The 13,552-nt window shown below is 45.2% G+C and overlaps 1 protein-coding gene across 1 annotated transcript in view; it reads right to left on the minus strand.

The window, feature by feature from the left end:
* The window catches only part of gsk3ab (glycogen synthase kinase 3 alpha b), a 25,412-nt gene continuing 11,860 nt past the window's right edge, over window positions 1-13,552 (minus strand). The window contains 5 exon segments of the mRNA XM_056286231.1: window positions 1-4,027; window positions 8,839-8,916; window positions 9,145-9,331; window positions 9,998-10,093; window positions 13,224-13,428. Of these exon segments, the coding sequence (XP_056142206.1) occupies window positions 3,960-4,027; window positions 8,839-8,916; window positions 9,145-9,331; window positions 9,998-10,093; window positions 13,224-13,428 (634 nt within the window). The 3' untranslated portion in view covers window positions 1-3,959.

Below are 13,552 nucleotides of genomic sequence, written 5' to 3' on the forward strand. Positions count from 1 at the left end.
CATCACTTTATTAATGAGTTTAATTATTTATACCAACAAACAAAAACATTCTCTCCCTCTCCATCCCTCTCTCTCTCTTTCTTTTCTCTCTCTCTCTCCATCGTCTCCTTTTGTACAACCGTTCTGTTCCCAACAAGTGACGTTTTGACCCTTGTGGGTCAGGGCGAGAAAAGAGCAGGATCACAACAAAATTAAAAACCAACGAATGACAGGGAAGGGGAAGACGAAAAGCATTAAAAAGAACACATTAAGTCATCTCACTTCATTTTAGGGAAATGTCAGGGAGGAGGAGGGGGGGGGGCACGTAAGAGTTATGTCCACATTCTTCCGGTACACAAATAAACAAATGCATACATTCCCTGCAGTTGCGCTGTAGTGATTCAATCAACCACTATCTGTAAAACACACACAGAGACGCGCACACACACACACACACGCACGCGCACTGAAGTAACAGGTGAACCCCACTGCAGAAAGCAAAACAGGAGGAAGCGCACAAAAAACACACATATATCCCCCTCCCCGCTGCCCCCCCCCCTATACACGCTGGTCTGTGCTGGCTCCCAACACCGACGCCCTGCAGAACCCAGAGGCATGTTAACATTCAATTCACATTGAACTCGAACGGAAACCTGTAGTTCCACCTGCTGGCGAGCATGTACACGTACAGACATACAAACACCGTCGATTGGAAAGCTCGCTCCAACGACTGGATCAAAGTACAGTATCTTGGATGTTGGAAAAAAAAAACGTTCATGTGACAATGCTGATCTTCAAAATGAAAGAAAACAAATTTTGCCATCTAATTCAAGAGCCAAAAAAAAAAAAAAAAAGCAAAGCAAACAAATTATCATCCCGCCAAAAAAACAACAGAATAAATACAATTATGAGAACATTTACAGGGGTGGGGGGTGGGGGCAGCGAGAGAAATGGAGGGAGAGAGAGAGAGAAAAAAAAATGAGAGAAACATTTTTGTTCTGTCCCCCCACCCCCCAAACCGGGGACTGAAATGAAAATGTATTTACAGACGGGGGGGATGAAGAGCCAGGTCAACTGCCGTGCCTGGCTCCTGCCTACGAGAGAAAGAGAGAGAGAAAGAGAAAAAAAAATAAAATAAAATAAAAGAAATTACAAGAACAACAATATAATAACAATAATAATAAAAATAACAAAATAAAATAAAAGGTACTGGATATTTACAGTGAGAGGAGTGAGGGAGAGGGGGAGGTGTGTGTGTGTGTGTGTGTATGTGGGGGGGGGGTAGGGGCGAGGAATGCGAGGGGAGGCTCCGGAAAAAGGGGTTGGATTTGGAAAGGTGGTCCGGGCGCCGTTTCAGACCAGAGCGTCGTCGACGTCGGTGGAAGTTGTCTTAGTGGTGCAGTGGTGAACATGCACGCCCCCGTTGTGGCAGCTGGAAGAAAACTTTGTCTCGCCGTGTCAGCGGAAGGAGCGCGTGAGGCTGCGCCGGCGCTTACGAGCGGTATCTGCCACCGTTACGGGAACGAGGAGGAGAACCAGATGAGTGCCACAAGCGGGTTGGTCGGGTAAAGGAGTTGTGAACGATCTCGTGTCGCCCGTTCAAAGACCACAAACACATACACACAAACACTTTCCCCTGCACAGAGAACTACTGTGTGAGTGGGCTTAACAGGAAATGACGAGAGCTAGGTGAATATTGAAAATGGCCGATGGTCTCTGAACCCAAAGTAGTCTCAGTGCCAGCACCTAAATCTATCTCCATCTGTGAAAATAATCAAGCTCATATGAACCTGAACGCTACAGCGGTGTCACACGACGAAAAGAGGCGTCTACTGACTTTACAGACTTGTGTTCTAGACAAATACAGATGTGACGTATGAGACATACTTTCTTTTTGGATCCCCACCCCAACCCCCCCATTTTCTCCCCAATTGTACCTGGCCAATTACCCCCACTATTCCGAGCCGTCCTGTTCGCTGCTCCACCCCCCCCTCTGCCGATCCGGGGAGGGGCTGCAGACTACCACACGCCTCCTCCGATACACGTGGCGTCACCGGCCACTTCTTTTCACCTGACGGTGAGTTTCGCCAGGGGGACGTAGTGCGTGGGAGGATCGCGCTATCCCCCCCCCCAGTTCCCCAACTGAGGGGAGGCGCCCCTCATGCGGCGACCAGGACACGTACTCACATCCGGCTTCCCACCCGCAGACATGGCCAATTGTGTCTGTAGGGGCACCCGACCAAGCCGGAGGTAACACGGGGATTCGAATCGGTGATCCCCGTGTTGGTAGGCAACGGAATAGACCGCCACGCCACCCAGACGCCCACACTAGGACATTGTACAATTCATTTAACAAAACTAGAAACCCCCCCCCCCCAATGGCACCCGCTCCATTACCATTTGGATATATTTAAATATCTACACCTAGACCCTTGCTGTTCCTCTCTACTCCCCCCACAGTTGTGCAAAACTCCCATTACATTTACACGAAACAACGGCCTTCCAGCTAAACTGACAGGAACACAAGTTTATACTGAGGAAAATTTTAAAAAAAACTCGACTTAAAATAAGAGAAAGCTCTGACTGAATTAAGACAGTTAAGACTAAAACGAGAAGAAATAGCCAAAGAAAGCTCATATTCTAAAACAGGCTCTATCATTTAAATGACCAAACCATTGGGGCGTCCGGGTTGCGTGGCGGTCTATCCCGTCATCTACCAACACAGGGATCTCCTGTTCGAATCCCTGTGTTTCCCCCGGCTTGGTCAGGCGCCCCTACAGACACAATTGGCCGTGTCTGCGGGTGGGAAGCCGGATGTGGGTATGTGTCCTGGTTGCTGCACTAGCGCCTCCTCTGGTCGGCCGGGGCGCCTGTTCGAGGGGGAGGGGAAACTGGGAGGGAATATAGTGATCCTCCCACGCGCTATGTCCCCCTGGCGTAACTCCTCACCGTCAGGTGAAAAGAAGCGGCCAGCGACTCCACATGTATCGAAGGAGGCATGTGGTCGTCTGTGGCCCTCCCCGGCTCGGCAGAGGAGGTGGAACAGCGACCGGGACGGCTCAGAAGAGTGGGGTAATTGGCCAAGTATAATTGGGGAGGGGGGGGGGTGTAAAAAAAAGACCAATCATTAATATTGACATCTAAAATCACGCTTTCTAAAACGTCAGGGAAAATCAGCCAATTCAGCAAATTGTGTTGCTTTCCATTTGGTATGAAATTGAGATAAAACAACGAGATAACTCTTATTCTTTTCCTCAGTTTGCCGTACGGCGGAGTGAACTGACATGTAGGTAGACTCCACGGAACAGACTGACCGAAAAAGCCACCACCTTTTCCACTAGGTCTCTCTACAAGGTGGACAACACAACCATTAAATATTTTATTTTACTAAAGGATGATTGTCGACTTTCAGGCCTCGAACACTGCCCTGAACTCTAAAGTTCACACCGACCCCCCATTCTCCCGGCACATAAAATTATTACAAATAAATAGAACATAAAAAAGGGGTTAAAATTTAATCATCAGCTTTATAATACAGGAGATCCTATTGTTAGATCCACCGAACATGTGCAATGCCCGCGTCTCACCTCGGATAACGTTCTAGGCTACCCCCGTGCTGCTAGTTCCTCCATTTGAACAGACTGGACCAGGGCCACGCTGGGCTCAGACGAGCAGCTTATATCAAACATGGCTACTTTGAGCGTTTGAAACACCTACACACTCCTGAAGCCCAAAGCCACAGAATTTAGTCTACACTGGAAACGGTTAACATCCAGGGGAAATAAGCTATGTTAAGTGTTTGTGTGGGTGTGTATCGATTTTTTTTCTCTTTTTTTTTGTTTTTGTTTTTTTGTTTTTTGTTTGTTGTATTTTTGAGAGGTTTGGAGCCAGTAAGGAGGTGGGAGAGAGAGAACAGCGGAGGAGGTGAGGAAAGGAAAGGGGGAAAGACAAGAGAAGGGGGCGACGGAGGGGAATGGTGCTCAGGTGCTGTTGTTGATGGATCCAGGTGCTGAGCTGGGCTGGGCGGGACTGTCTGAGACACTGCCCTCTGCAGGGAGACAGGGAGAGAGACGGGGAACAGATGTGTCAAGTAATCCTCATTGAACCACACATGACCTCACACACCAAATTAAAGGCCCCTTCCAGCACAAACAAGCACACACTGCTGCGTGACTTAGTTGTGAACACAACAATACGGCATCATTGTGTCGCGTTTGTAACTGGAGGCAGGCACATATTGACACATATTGACTAATGTTACATATTATTTACATAATATCCTCATTAGACTCTGCACAAGGGGGGACAAAAAGAAACAATACTTTTTATTGTAGGTGTTGTAAACTGATATTATCCACAACTTGCCGCAGCAAAGCACATTTTAAAAAGTCAATAACAAGCGGCTAAAACGTCTACAGTGCGGCACTTCTTTAAATTGGAGAATGAAAGCAGCCCAGCAGCCACGTGTGTTGTCTGCAGCGTTTGGACCAAGCTACTTTCAACATGAATAAATCTGATAAGGCACGCAGAAAAAACTCATTTGAAGGTGCCAAAGGTTCGTATGTTACTCTTTGGAGTGTGTTTTGGTCAGTGTTTTTATATTTGTACAAGCTGTTGCACTTCATATTTTGGAAAACTTGTTTACTGAAAACCATGAACAGACAGTTGTGGCTCCATTTCTTTCTTTATGCAGAGCTATTAAATTGTCGAGCGTATCTTACCTAAAATGGATTGGTTTTGCCAACTTAGATGTGCTCGCAGTGTGCAGGTATTTATTATCAGGAAAATTCAAACGTCAGATCAGGAATTGGTCTCAGCAGATACTCAATATTAAATGACTCAGTTCGGGGGGGGGGGGACTTGGATCAGGACATCTCTATTATCATTCCTATTACATCATACCAAAACTAGTTTTTAAGTATTACACACCTCATTTTGTTATAAATTTTGGGTAGTACAGCCTCTTTTATTGTTCATTTAGACAACAACATTGTGATTTCATGATATGACGATGTCCTGATTTCACACTGATACAAATACCACTGAAAGACGATCAACCTACACAGAGCCACTGTTACCCCCACCGCTATATAGTAAACACATGATTTGGCCCCCCAGCCTATAGACCAGAGTAATCATCCGGGAACTTCCGTGCCACGGTGTAGTTACTGCCCCTTTTTGGGTGAAAACAAAACCGTTGAATTTGAGCGGTGGCTAACTGAGTTTGCAGGTGTTTGACAAGGAAATAAATTAAAATTTAAAAAACGGTAAAAGTATAGCTGCAAATAACATCAGGAGAGTTATATTAGTAGTTTGGTGGTTGATGACAGGTGCTGGTATTTAGATAAACTTTGCAGTACTGATGCTCAGCTGAACGTTGGAGTGGATTAATGATCCCACCCAATGGCCGGAGGCGTCATATCCCGACATTTACAACTGCGGTACCTGCTCGAGCCTCCAGGTAATGTCGATTTCCGTCATCTATGACTTTTTTTTCTGTTTAGAGATAAATTATATGTAGCTGCCTTCTTAATCCGTCCACTTTACCACTGTTAATGTGAACCCTGGCTATGCAGGAATATAGAGGGAGCATAATCCAGGTACAGTGGATCCTTTACATGAAATCCTGAAATGATTAAGGCAAAGGATAAACCATGTTCTATAGCCTACTGTACTCATGTTTTAACTATGCAGTCAGTACAGAACAAATATTTTTATGATTCCTATGTGGAAAGTATATTCTTCTATGCCGCCCTGCTAATGTTAATAATGCAAGACTTTGTTGCAAAACTTCGCTCTCATGTCCTCTCCCCCTTCAGTAGCCTGTGCTAGCTTTTGACAGGTGCTTTGACAGCTGGTGCTGAAATATGGGTGTATTCCTATAAGGATAAACAACACTTGGGAGACGAAGGAGCACTTCAGCACAGGGGGTTAAAATCGTTATAGTTTACATTGATTGAGGTCGTTTTCTGATCGAATGATTTCTTTGCTCTTTCAGTCTTTATTGTATAGGCTATTGTGTACAATAGTGATGTGCGGGGTCAGTTTTTTTTTTTTTTTTAAATCGCTGCACTCGCCCGACCTGTTATAAAGAGTCAATCCGCACCGCCCGACCTGCTAAAATATGCATTAATTAACCACCCAAACCCGATACCTCCAAATTTAACCTAACCAACAGCAAAGCGAGCAGTGTTGCACTTTAGTTTTTGGGCTGTTTGCACAGCATAATACACTGATTGCAAGGCATAGCCTGTTGCGGCAGTGGCTAACCATGTGCCATGGAGAGCCATGTGTATGCAGGTTTTCATTCCAGCCCAACTCCACACCAGGTGATTTCACAGATACATTCTTCCTCTTTGGTTGAAGGGTTGCTAATCAGTGAAATCACCTGGTGTGGAGTCCAGCTGGAATGAAAACCTGCATACACATGGCTCTCCATGGCACACGGTTAGCCACCTCAGCCTACTGTATCTCAGCTTAATAGCATCTGGGTCTAGGCTACTAAATCTACTACTTTCGGCTGCTCCCGTTAGGATTCGCCACAGCTCTGTTCTGTTTCCATCTCTTCCTGTCTGTCCTCTGCATCTTCCTCTGTCACACCAGCCACCTGCACCAGCCACCTCACCACATCTATAAACCTCCTCTTTGGCCTTCTTCTTTTCCTCTTCCCTGGCAGCTCCATATTCAGCATCCTTCTCCCAATATACCCAGCATCTCTCCTCCACACATGTCCAAATCTCAATCTTGCCTAGACAACAAAACAAGTAACTTAAAGATATGAACTCTGTCTGTCTTTCGCTCTCTCTCTCTCTCATCCACACGCCTCTCCTTTCTGATCAAAAGAGTTTTGGCGGAGTAAGCAAAAGCTACAGATACCAATTAAGGAAAAAACTAATAGGTGAAGCCTCAAAACTATAACATGCATTGACCAAAACCACAATTGCAAACTGATGATAAAGCTGCTTGCGTGCGCGGGTGTTTAAAAGAGAGAGACAGCGGGGTCCGTGGTGGTGTAGCGGTCTAAGCATCGGCTTTGTGTCGATGCAGTTGCCCGTCGGGGACCGGGGTTCGCGCCCCGGTCTCGTCAGGTCCAACTATGGCCGGACTCGATGAAGCAGCGATAATTGGCAACGCTGTCTTCGGGAGGGGGGCGGAGTCAGCTTGTGTTTGTCACATGAATGCGTCTCTGTGTCGGAAAAAGCAGTGGTTCGGCCTGGAGTCGCTTAGTCACGGAAGTGACGAGGCGTCTCCTTCGAGACTGCCGGCCGAAGAAATGCAGTTGGCGAACGCATACAGTACGAGGGTGGGTGTTTGAACTAAAATAGGGATCGATTGGCCACTAAAATTGGGAGAAAAGGGGAAAAAAAAAAATCAGAAATAAATTTATTAAAAGAGAGACAGCAAGAGAGAGACGGTGGACAGCCTAGCCTATTGCATGCAATGTTTTTATTTATTTATTTATAACTTACTCGGAACGCTGCTTCCTCTTTTTGACCTGCCCGCACAAACCCGTGAGATTTTCTACCAAGTTTACCCAAACCTGCCCAACCTACGGGTCAACCCGCGGGACCAGTGGTTTGACCTGCGCATCACTGGTGTACATTAATTCAAAATTAAAATGGTAATTATAAAATGTATAATTTGTATCTGCGTGGGTTTCCTCCAGGTGCTCCGATTTCCTCCCACAGCCCAAAGACATGTGAATCGGCCGTACTAAATTGTCCCTAGATGTGAATTTGTGTGTCCGCCCTGTGATGGACTGGTGGCCTGTCCTGGGTGTCTCCCCGCCTGCTGCCCAATGACTGCTGGGATAAGCTCCGGCATCTCTGCGACCCTGAACAGGATAAGCGGTTTGGATAACAGATGGATGGATGGATTATAAACTGTAAACTAGACCTATCACTTACCAGTGATGAAGTGTTTGCTGCAGACAAACAAATTTGCTATCGGGGGTCCCATAGGTTTCCCTCAGGGTCCTCCCTCCTAATAGCCTGAAGCCATAAAATCTGCCCCCCCCCCCTTTCCTTACTCGGTAGCAAGGAGAAACGAAAGTGGTTGTGTTTTATTGTGGATGGTGCAGCACACAGCACAGCAACTTTTAGGCATGGTGACCTCTACCTCCTATTTGCGCTGGTCAATTTTACCGCTTCGTTTTCACCCAAAAAAAGGGGCACGTCTGCCAAAACTACTTCAAGCTGACGTCACTTTACTCTGGTCTATATGCCCCGCATTTATTATTTTCTCTTTTCTAGGCAGCCGCTGTAGAAACCCCACCATAGGTCTGTGCATTGTCAAGTTGATATTTGACCTCGGAGATGGGATAGTGGATTGATATCTACACATAATTTAATGTGCTGTCACATGTGAAAGATGCGGTGCATTTTCATTTTCCTGTGCTCCCCTCCAGTGCATGAATTGTCAGCAACTTGACCCAGAATTTGACAGCCTGACTGCAAATGCTGAAACTACTAGTGCATAAAATTTATCTATTCAGAGAAAACACCGGAATGGGTCTAAAAAGGAAATAGTTCATAGGATCTTAGTGACTGACACCTTGATGAAAATGAAAAAATTTTTTTATAATTTTTAATTACTGGATTAAATAGAGAGGACGCTGCAGTGGGAGATATACACAACAACACACTGTGTGGCACAGAGATATACAAAGCCTGTATAGGTTTTGTTTCTTTGAGTTTGCTTGCTACTGTACAAGCAACAGCCCTACAAGGATGAATAAAGTTCATTTAATTTTAAAACCTTTATATGGTCACAGTAGCTATAAAACATATCACTCATTGCGCGTTGCTGTGATATAGGTAATAATTAGATAAGGTGTCATTGTGAGATGATACTACATACCATGTGAGGCAGGTGACGTCTGTGCGCGAGCGTGAGGAGGAATGAGTGTGGAGTTCAACTGGGGCTGAATAGACAGCTCTGGAAGAACAGGACAGACAGGGAAATGTGGTTCAGTTAAATACATGCAAAATGATCACAATGACATCACCGAGACCCTCCCTACCACTGGCTTGTCAACATAAGAATGCGACAAGAATGAGACAATGTACAAGTCCCAGAAGTAAATGAAATCAAAAGTTTTACATAAGAGCGAGTGAGCAAGAGAGAGAGAGACAGAGAGATCAAGTGCAGGGCATAGACACTGACCAACAGGGCTGAAGTTGAACAGGAGAGGCAGGTCTCGACCGCTGGGCAGGCGGGTGTTGGGCAGGCGAAGCTCATCAAAGAACGCGTGGGCACAGGCCTCCAGGGGGGAGAGCCTGGTCACCGGCGTGTACTCCAACAGACGGGAGCACAGTGAAATGGCCTCCGGAGGGGTTCGGGGTTTGAACACCTGGAGGAAGAGGAGGACAGGAAGGTAGAGGAGAGAATGAATAGAAATCAGAAAAAACGTAGGGTACTGTGCTCGCAGTCAGTCCCACAGAAAATTGTATAAACTGAAAGACCTTTTCCCCTTCTAATTTAAAGGTAATGTAGCACATGGTTTCAGCATGTCTCCACCCAGAGAAATTTGTGGGTCGGAAAGCGAGGTGGCCTATCTCTAAAATCAGGGTAGTGGAGACGCACCTGTAATATCTTCTTTTTTTTTTTGCCCACAGATATCAGAAACAAACGTAAAAACATATCTTGAAATATTCAATACTACATCAATCAGTGGAGCCGCTGTGAAAATGCTGACTGAGCGGCCAGCAGCATGTTTTCCCCCCTACTGAAAGTGGTTTGGCAATGTTATCGTGGGTAATGTTGATATCATGCCCAGTATTGACAGATTTCATCACACAGAAGGCATGTGGTGACGTCTACAGCTCGAAAGACTTAAAGGCTTTAATTACACTTTACAACCCATCAGATGTCTATTTCTAAAAAGCCGTCGAGTTTTTCCAGTTATATAAAATACCACCACTAGAAAGAAAATTACTTAAAAAAAACTAAGAAAGATGCTGTAAAAACTGTGGAAGTGAAATGACAAAATTCACATGTCATGGGAAGGGGGTCATACCTTTGTCCAGGGGTGTGCTTTGATCTGTGGGAATTTGAACTCTGTGTAGTTGGGGTTCATCTCACGGATCTGCTCTCTTGTCGGAGTCCCCAGAACCTGACAAACAGGCACAGCATTTTATTTCACGTGCAAACTGACGCTTGTCCAGCCTGCAAACACTACAGACTTAAAACACTGAAAGCAGTGAAGTCCAAGTAAGTTCACAACCACAAGATTTACAATCTGCGGATCCAATCCCTTAAATGTACTCCTGTCTGTCTTTCCACCTCGTGTCTTTTCAACTTCAGATTTTTGAGCGTGCACTCTCATTCAACATTTCCGCCTACTGTGAGGAGTTAAAAGGAACCCCACACAGCTTTTCAACCATATCTGCATTTATTACTCAAAGGATTTCCATGTCTGTAATGTTCAGCAGACTCTCCAGTATTTTCTATATTGCTGTAGCCAGCTATAGAAACCGTGCTCACTTCTGCGATCCAGTGACGTTTTGTTGATGTCGCTGTGTGGCAGAAGAAGAGCTGCTGAGAAATGGAGAGTTAGTTTCAGTTTTGATCAATGAGGAGTGGATCCTGTGTTTCTCAGAAAAGCGGAGAAGACGTATTTATTGTAATAAACTCGGCTGTTGTACTCGAAATTGTCTGGACAGCATAATGATCTAAGCGTGTCTCCACTGAATCCCTTTTTGGATGACTTCAATTTTGATATTGTTTGGGGAGAATCTAGCATCCAGCCATTTCTGTCTTTCCACTTCGTGTCTTTTCAACTTCAGATTTTTGAGCGTGCACTCTCATTCAACATTTCCGCCTACTGTGAGGAGTTAAAAGGAACCCCACACAGCTTTTCAGCCATATCTGCATTTATTACTCAAAGGATTTCCATGTCTGTAATGTTCAGCAGACTTTCCAGTATTTTCTATATTGCTGTAGTCGGCTATAGAAACCGTGCTCACTTCTGCGATCCAGTGACGTTTTGTTGATGTCGCTGTGTGGCAGAAGAAGAGCTGCTGAGAAATGGAGAGTTAGTTTCGGTTTTGATTTTTGATCAATGAGGAGTGGATCCTGTGTTTCTCAGAAAAGCGGAGAAGACGTATTTATTGTAATAAACTCGGCTGTTGTACTCGAAATTGTCTGGACAGCATAATGATCTAAGCGTGTCTCCACTGAATCCCTTTTTGGATGACTTCAATTTTGATATTGTTTGGGGAGAATCTAGCATCCAGCCATTCTTGTATCAACCAGAAACAAGTGTCAAAGAACTCTAACAAAGTGAGGCGGAGATCGCCACTGTGGTGGCCATATAGACAGCTACAGCAAGGAGAAGGAGCGAGTAGATGGAGTTGTTGAGAACCTTCAGTGACCGGTGGGGTTTGTGTACACACCGAGCGGCAACCACCGGGTTCGGAAATGTGGAAGTGCCTTATGTTGCAGTTCCGATCGGGCCACTAAATGGCTGACTAAACACTGAAACTCCAGGAGGTCCAATGTTAGTCAGAGAATTCCCAACTTCTGCCTTCAAACACAAAATCAATAATTTTTTCTACATTTTTTCATCTGGGTCTCAGTTGCTAACTTCAAGTCTGGCACACAGTGTGAGGGTGGTTATTTTTAAAATTACTGTTCCGTTAAGTATTTAAAAAAAGCGGCACGTTGAGGGTGCACCTGCCTTCATCAACTGGTCCCAGGCTCCGTACTCATCTTCCACCCCATTTCCAAAATTTGGATTTTCTGGCTCCAAAAACTAATAAGACGGCAGCAAACAAAAAGCCAAACTTTAGGCTTCAAAATGCCCCTTCGGAAACCAACAGGCAATGTCACAGGCACTTTGTCCTTTTTTTATACAGTAAATGCTATAAACTGTCCTACCACGCCAACAGAAACTGAATCCATGTGTTACCACGAGTTTCATCCTTAAACTATAACAACAAACAGAAGCGAGCCATGGGTAAGCAACACTTGTTTATTTAAGCTGTATGCTACTTGCTTTTTTAGAGAGAGACAGAGAAAATGAGAGACAGAGAGACAGAGACAGAACGTGTGCAGGTGTATTAGAAGCATTACGGCTGTAGTCTGCGGGTCTAGAGGGTTGTGTCCTTGCGCAATGTTTCCTGGTACATAAAGTAACTGTAGGACAGGCTCTCTGAACAGGGAAAGACTGTTTTCTCTGCAAATATGACGTAGACAAAAGCAGTTCCAAGTTCTAACAGACAATACAGACCGTCAGTATTTTCCTGGATGTGCATGTCAGGAGTGGCGAAATTTCCCTTTAAATCAAACTCCCATTTCCTGAAGATTGTTATTGTTTGCTGTGGAGGTCGTTGCCATTTTAAGATCCAGCTTTGCTCATGGGCCTAACAGCCCAAAAAGTAGATGTTATTGGTACGTGCGCAGATAATGTTTTTTATGCCTCTTAATGCCCAATGAAAGTCGATAAACCGTGGGCTGACGGTGCACAGGCTCGCAATTCCCCCACTATCCAGAGTAAGACAACTATTCATCAGCGATCAGCATGCAAGGTCATTGATTAACACCAGGCTGGGGTGACAAACTGAGAAAGTTGGTAGTGGAAAAGTTAGCCTTGAGCCCTGTCCTTGCATTTGCAGTAATACAGAGACATACAAACGTGAGTCTGTGGTGACATTTCTGCCAAAAATCCCAAGTGTCACAAAGGTAGTGAAGTGTTTTACACCACCCAGCAGTGGTCGGTCCAGAGAGGCTCGGCGGAACAAGCACTCTGTTCCGGTGTTGGGGTGGACAAAGTTGTTAGTGGTTTTGAAATGACTCCTGGGAAGTGTATGCCAAAAAAGAACGAAACCGCAATCTTCAAGATTACCACTTTAATGCTAGTCATTTTTAAACTTTTTATTGTAACTTCAGTCCACCAGAACAAACCTCAATAAATAAGGAAATGCATAAACGGGGCTTAAAAGGAAAATAGCCTAAAAATACTGCTGGGTGTAATTAGAGGTGACCTTTTAACTGCCCTACACGTTTTCCCATTGAGTTAAAATATGGGATCTGGAATCCCGTATACGAGTCAAAATGACACGACACTTTAGGGATTACACGACTAAACAATATTAAGTTTTGCTCTATCAAATTCAGTCCCACAAACATCACTCTAGATATGAACTCCCAAAAACAGACTTCCCCCTCTAGAGCTCTGTTTCACTATTTGGCCTTCTTCCACAGCTCTCGGTGGCCCACCATGCACCCCGTCTCTTGCTTACCTTGATGATCTCTACCAGCTGGTCCACGCCACTGTCCCCAGGGAAGATGGGCTGTCCTAGCAGCAGTTCAGCCAGCACACAGCCGGCTGACCAGATGTCGATGTTGGACGTATAGTCGGTGGCGCCAAATATGAGCTCGGGGGCGCGGTAGTACCGTGAGCAGATATAGGACACGTTTGGCTCTCCGCGCACTAGCTGCTTCGCACTGAGAAAAAGAGGAACAACACAAGCAGGAGCGGGGAAAAGAAGTAAGGCGGCAGAAAGATGGGAGATGAGGACATTTCATGTCTTAGTATTTTATCTTCAGAGAGCCAGAATAAGTGAGCAGC

Source organism: Lampris incognitus, chromosome 9 (genome assembly GCF_029633865.1).
Source record: "Lampris incognitus isolate fLamInc1 chromosome 9, fLamInc1.hap2, whole genome shotgun sequence".
In the NCBI taxonomy this organism is placed as follows: domain Eukaryota; kingdom Metazoa; phylum Chordata; class Actinopteri; order Lampriformes; family Lampridae; genus Lampris; species Lampris incognitus.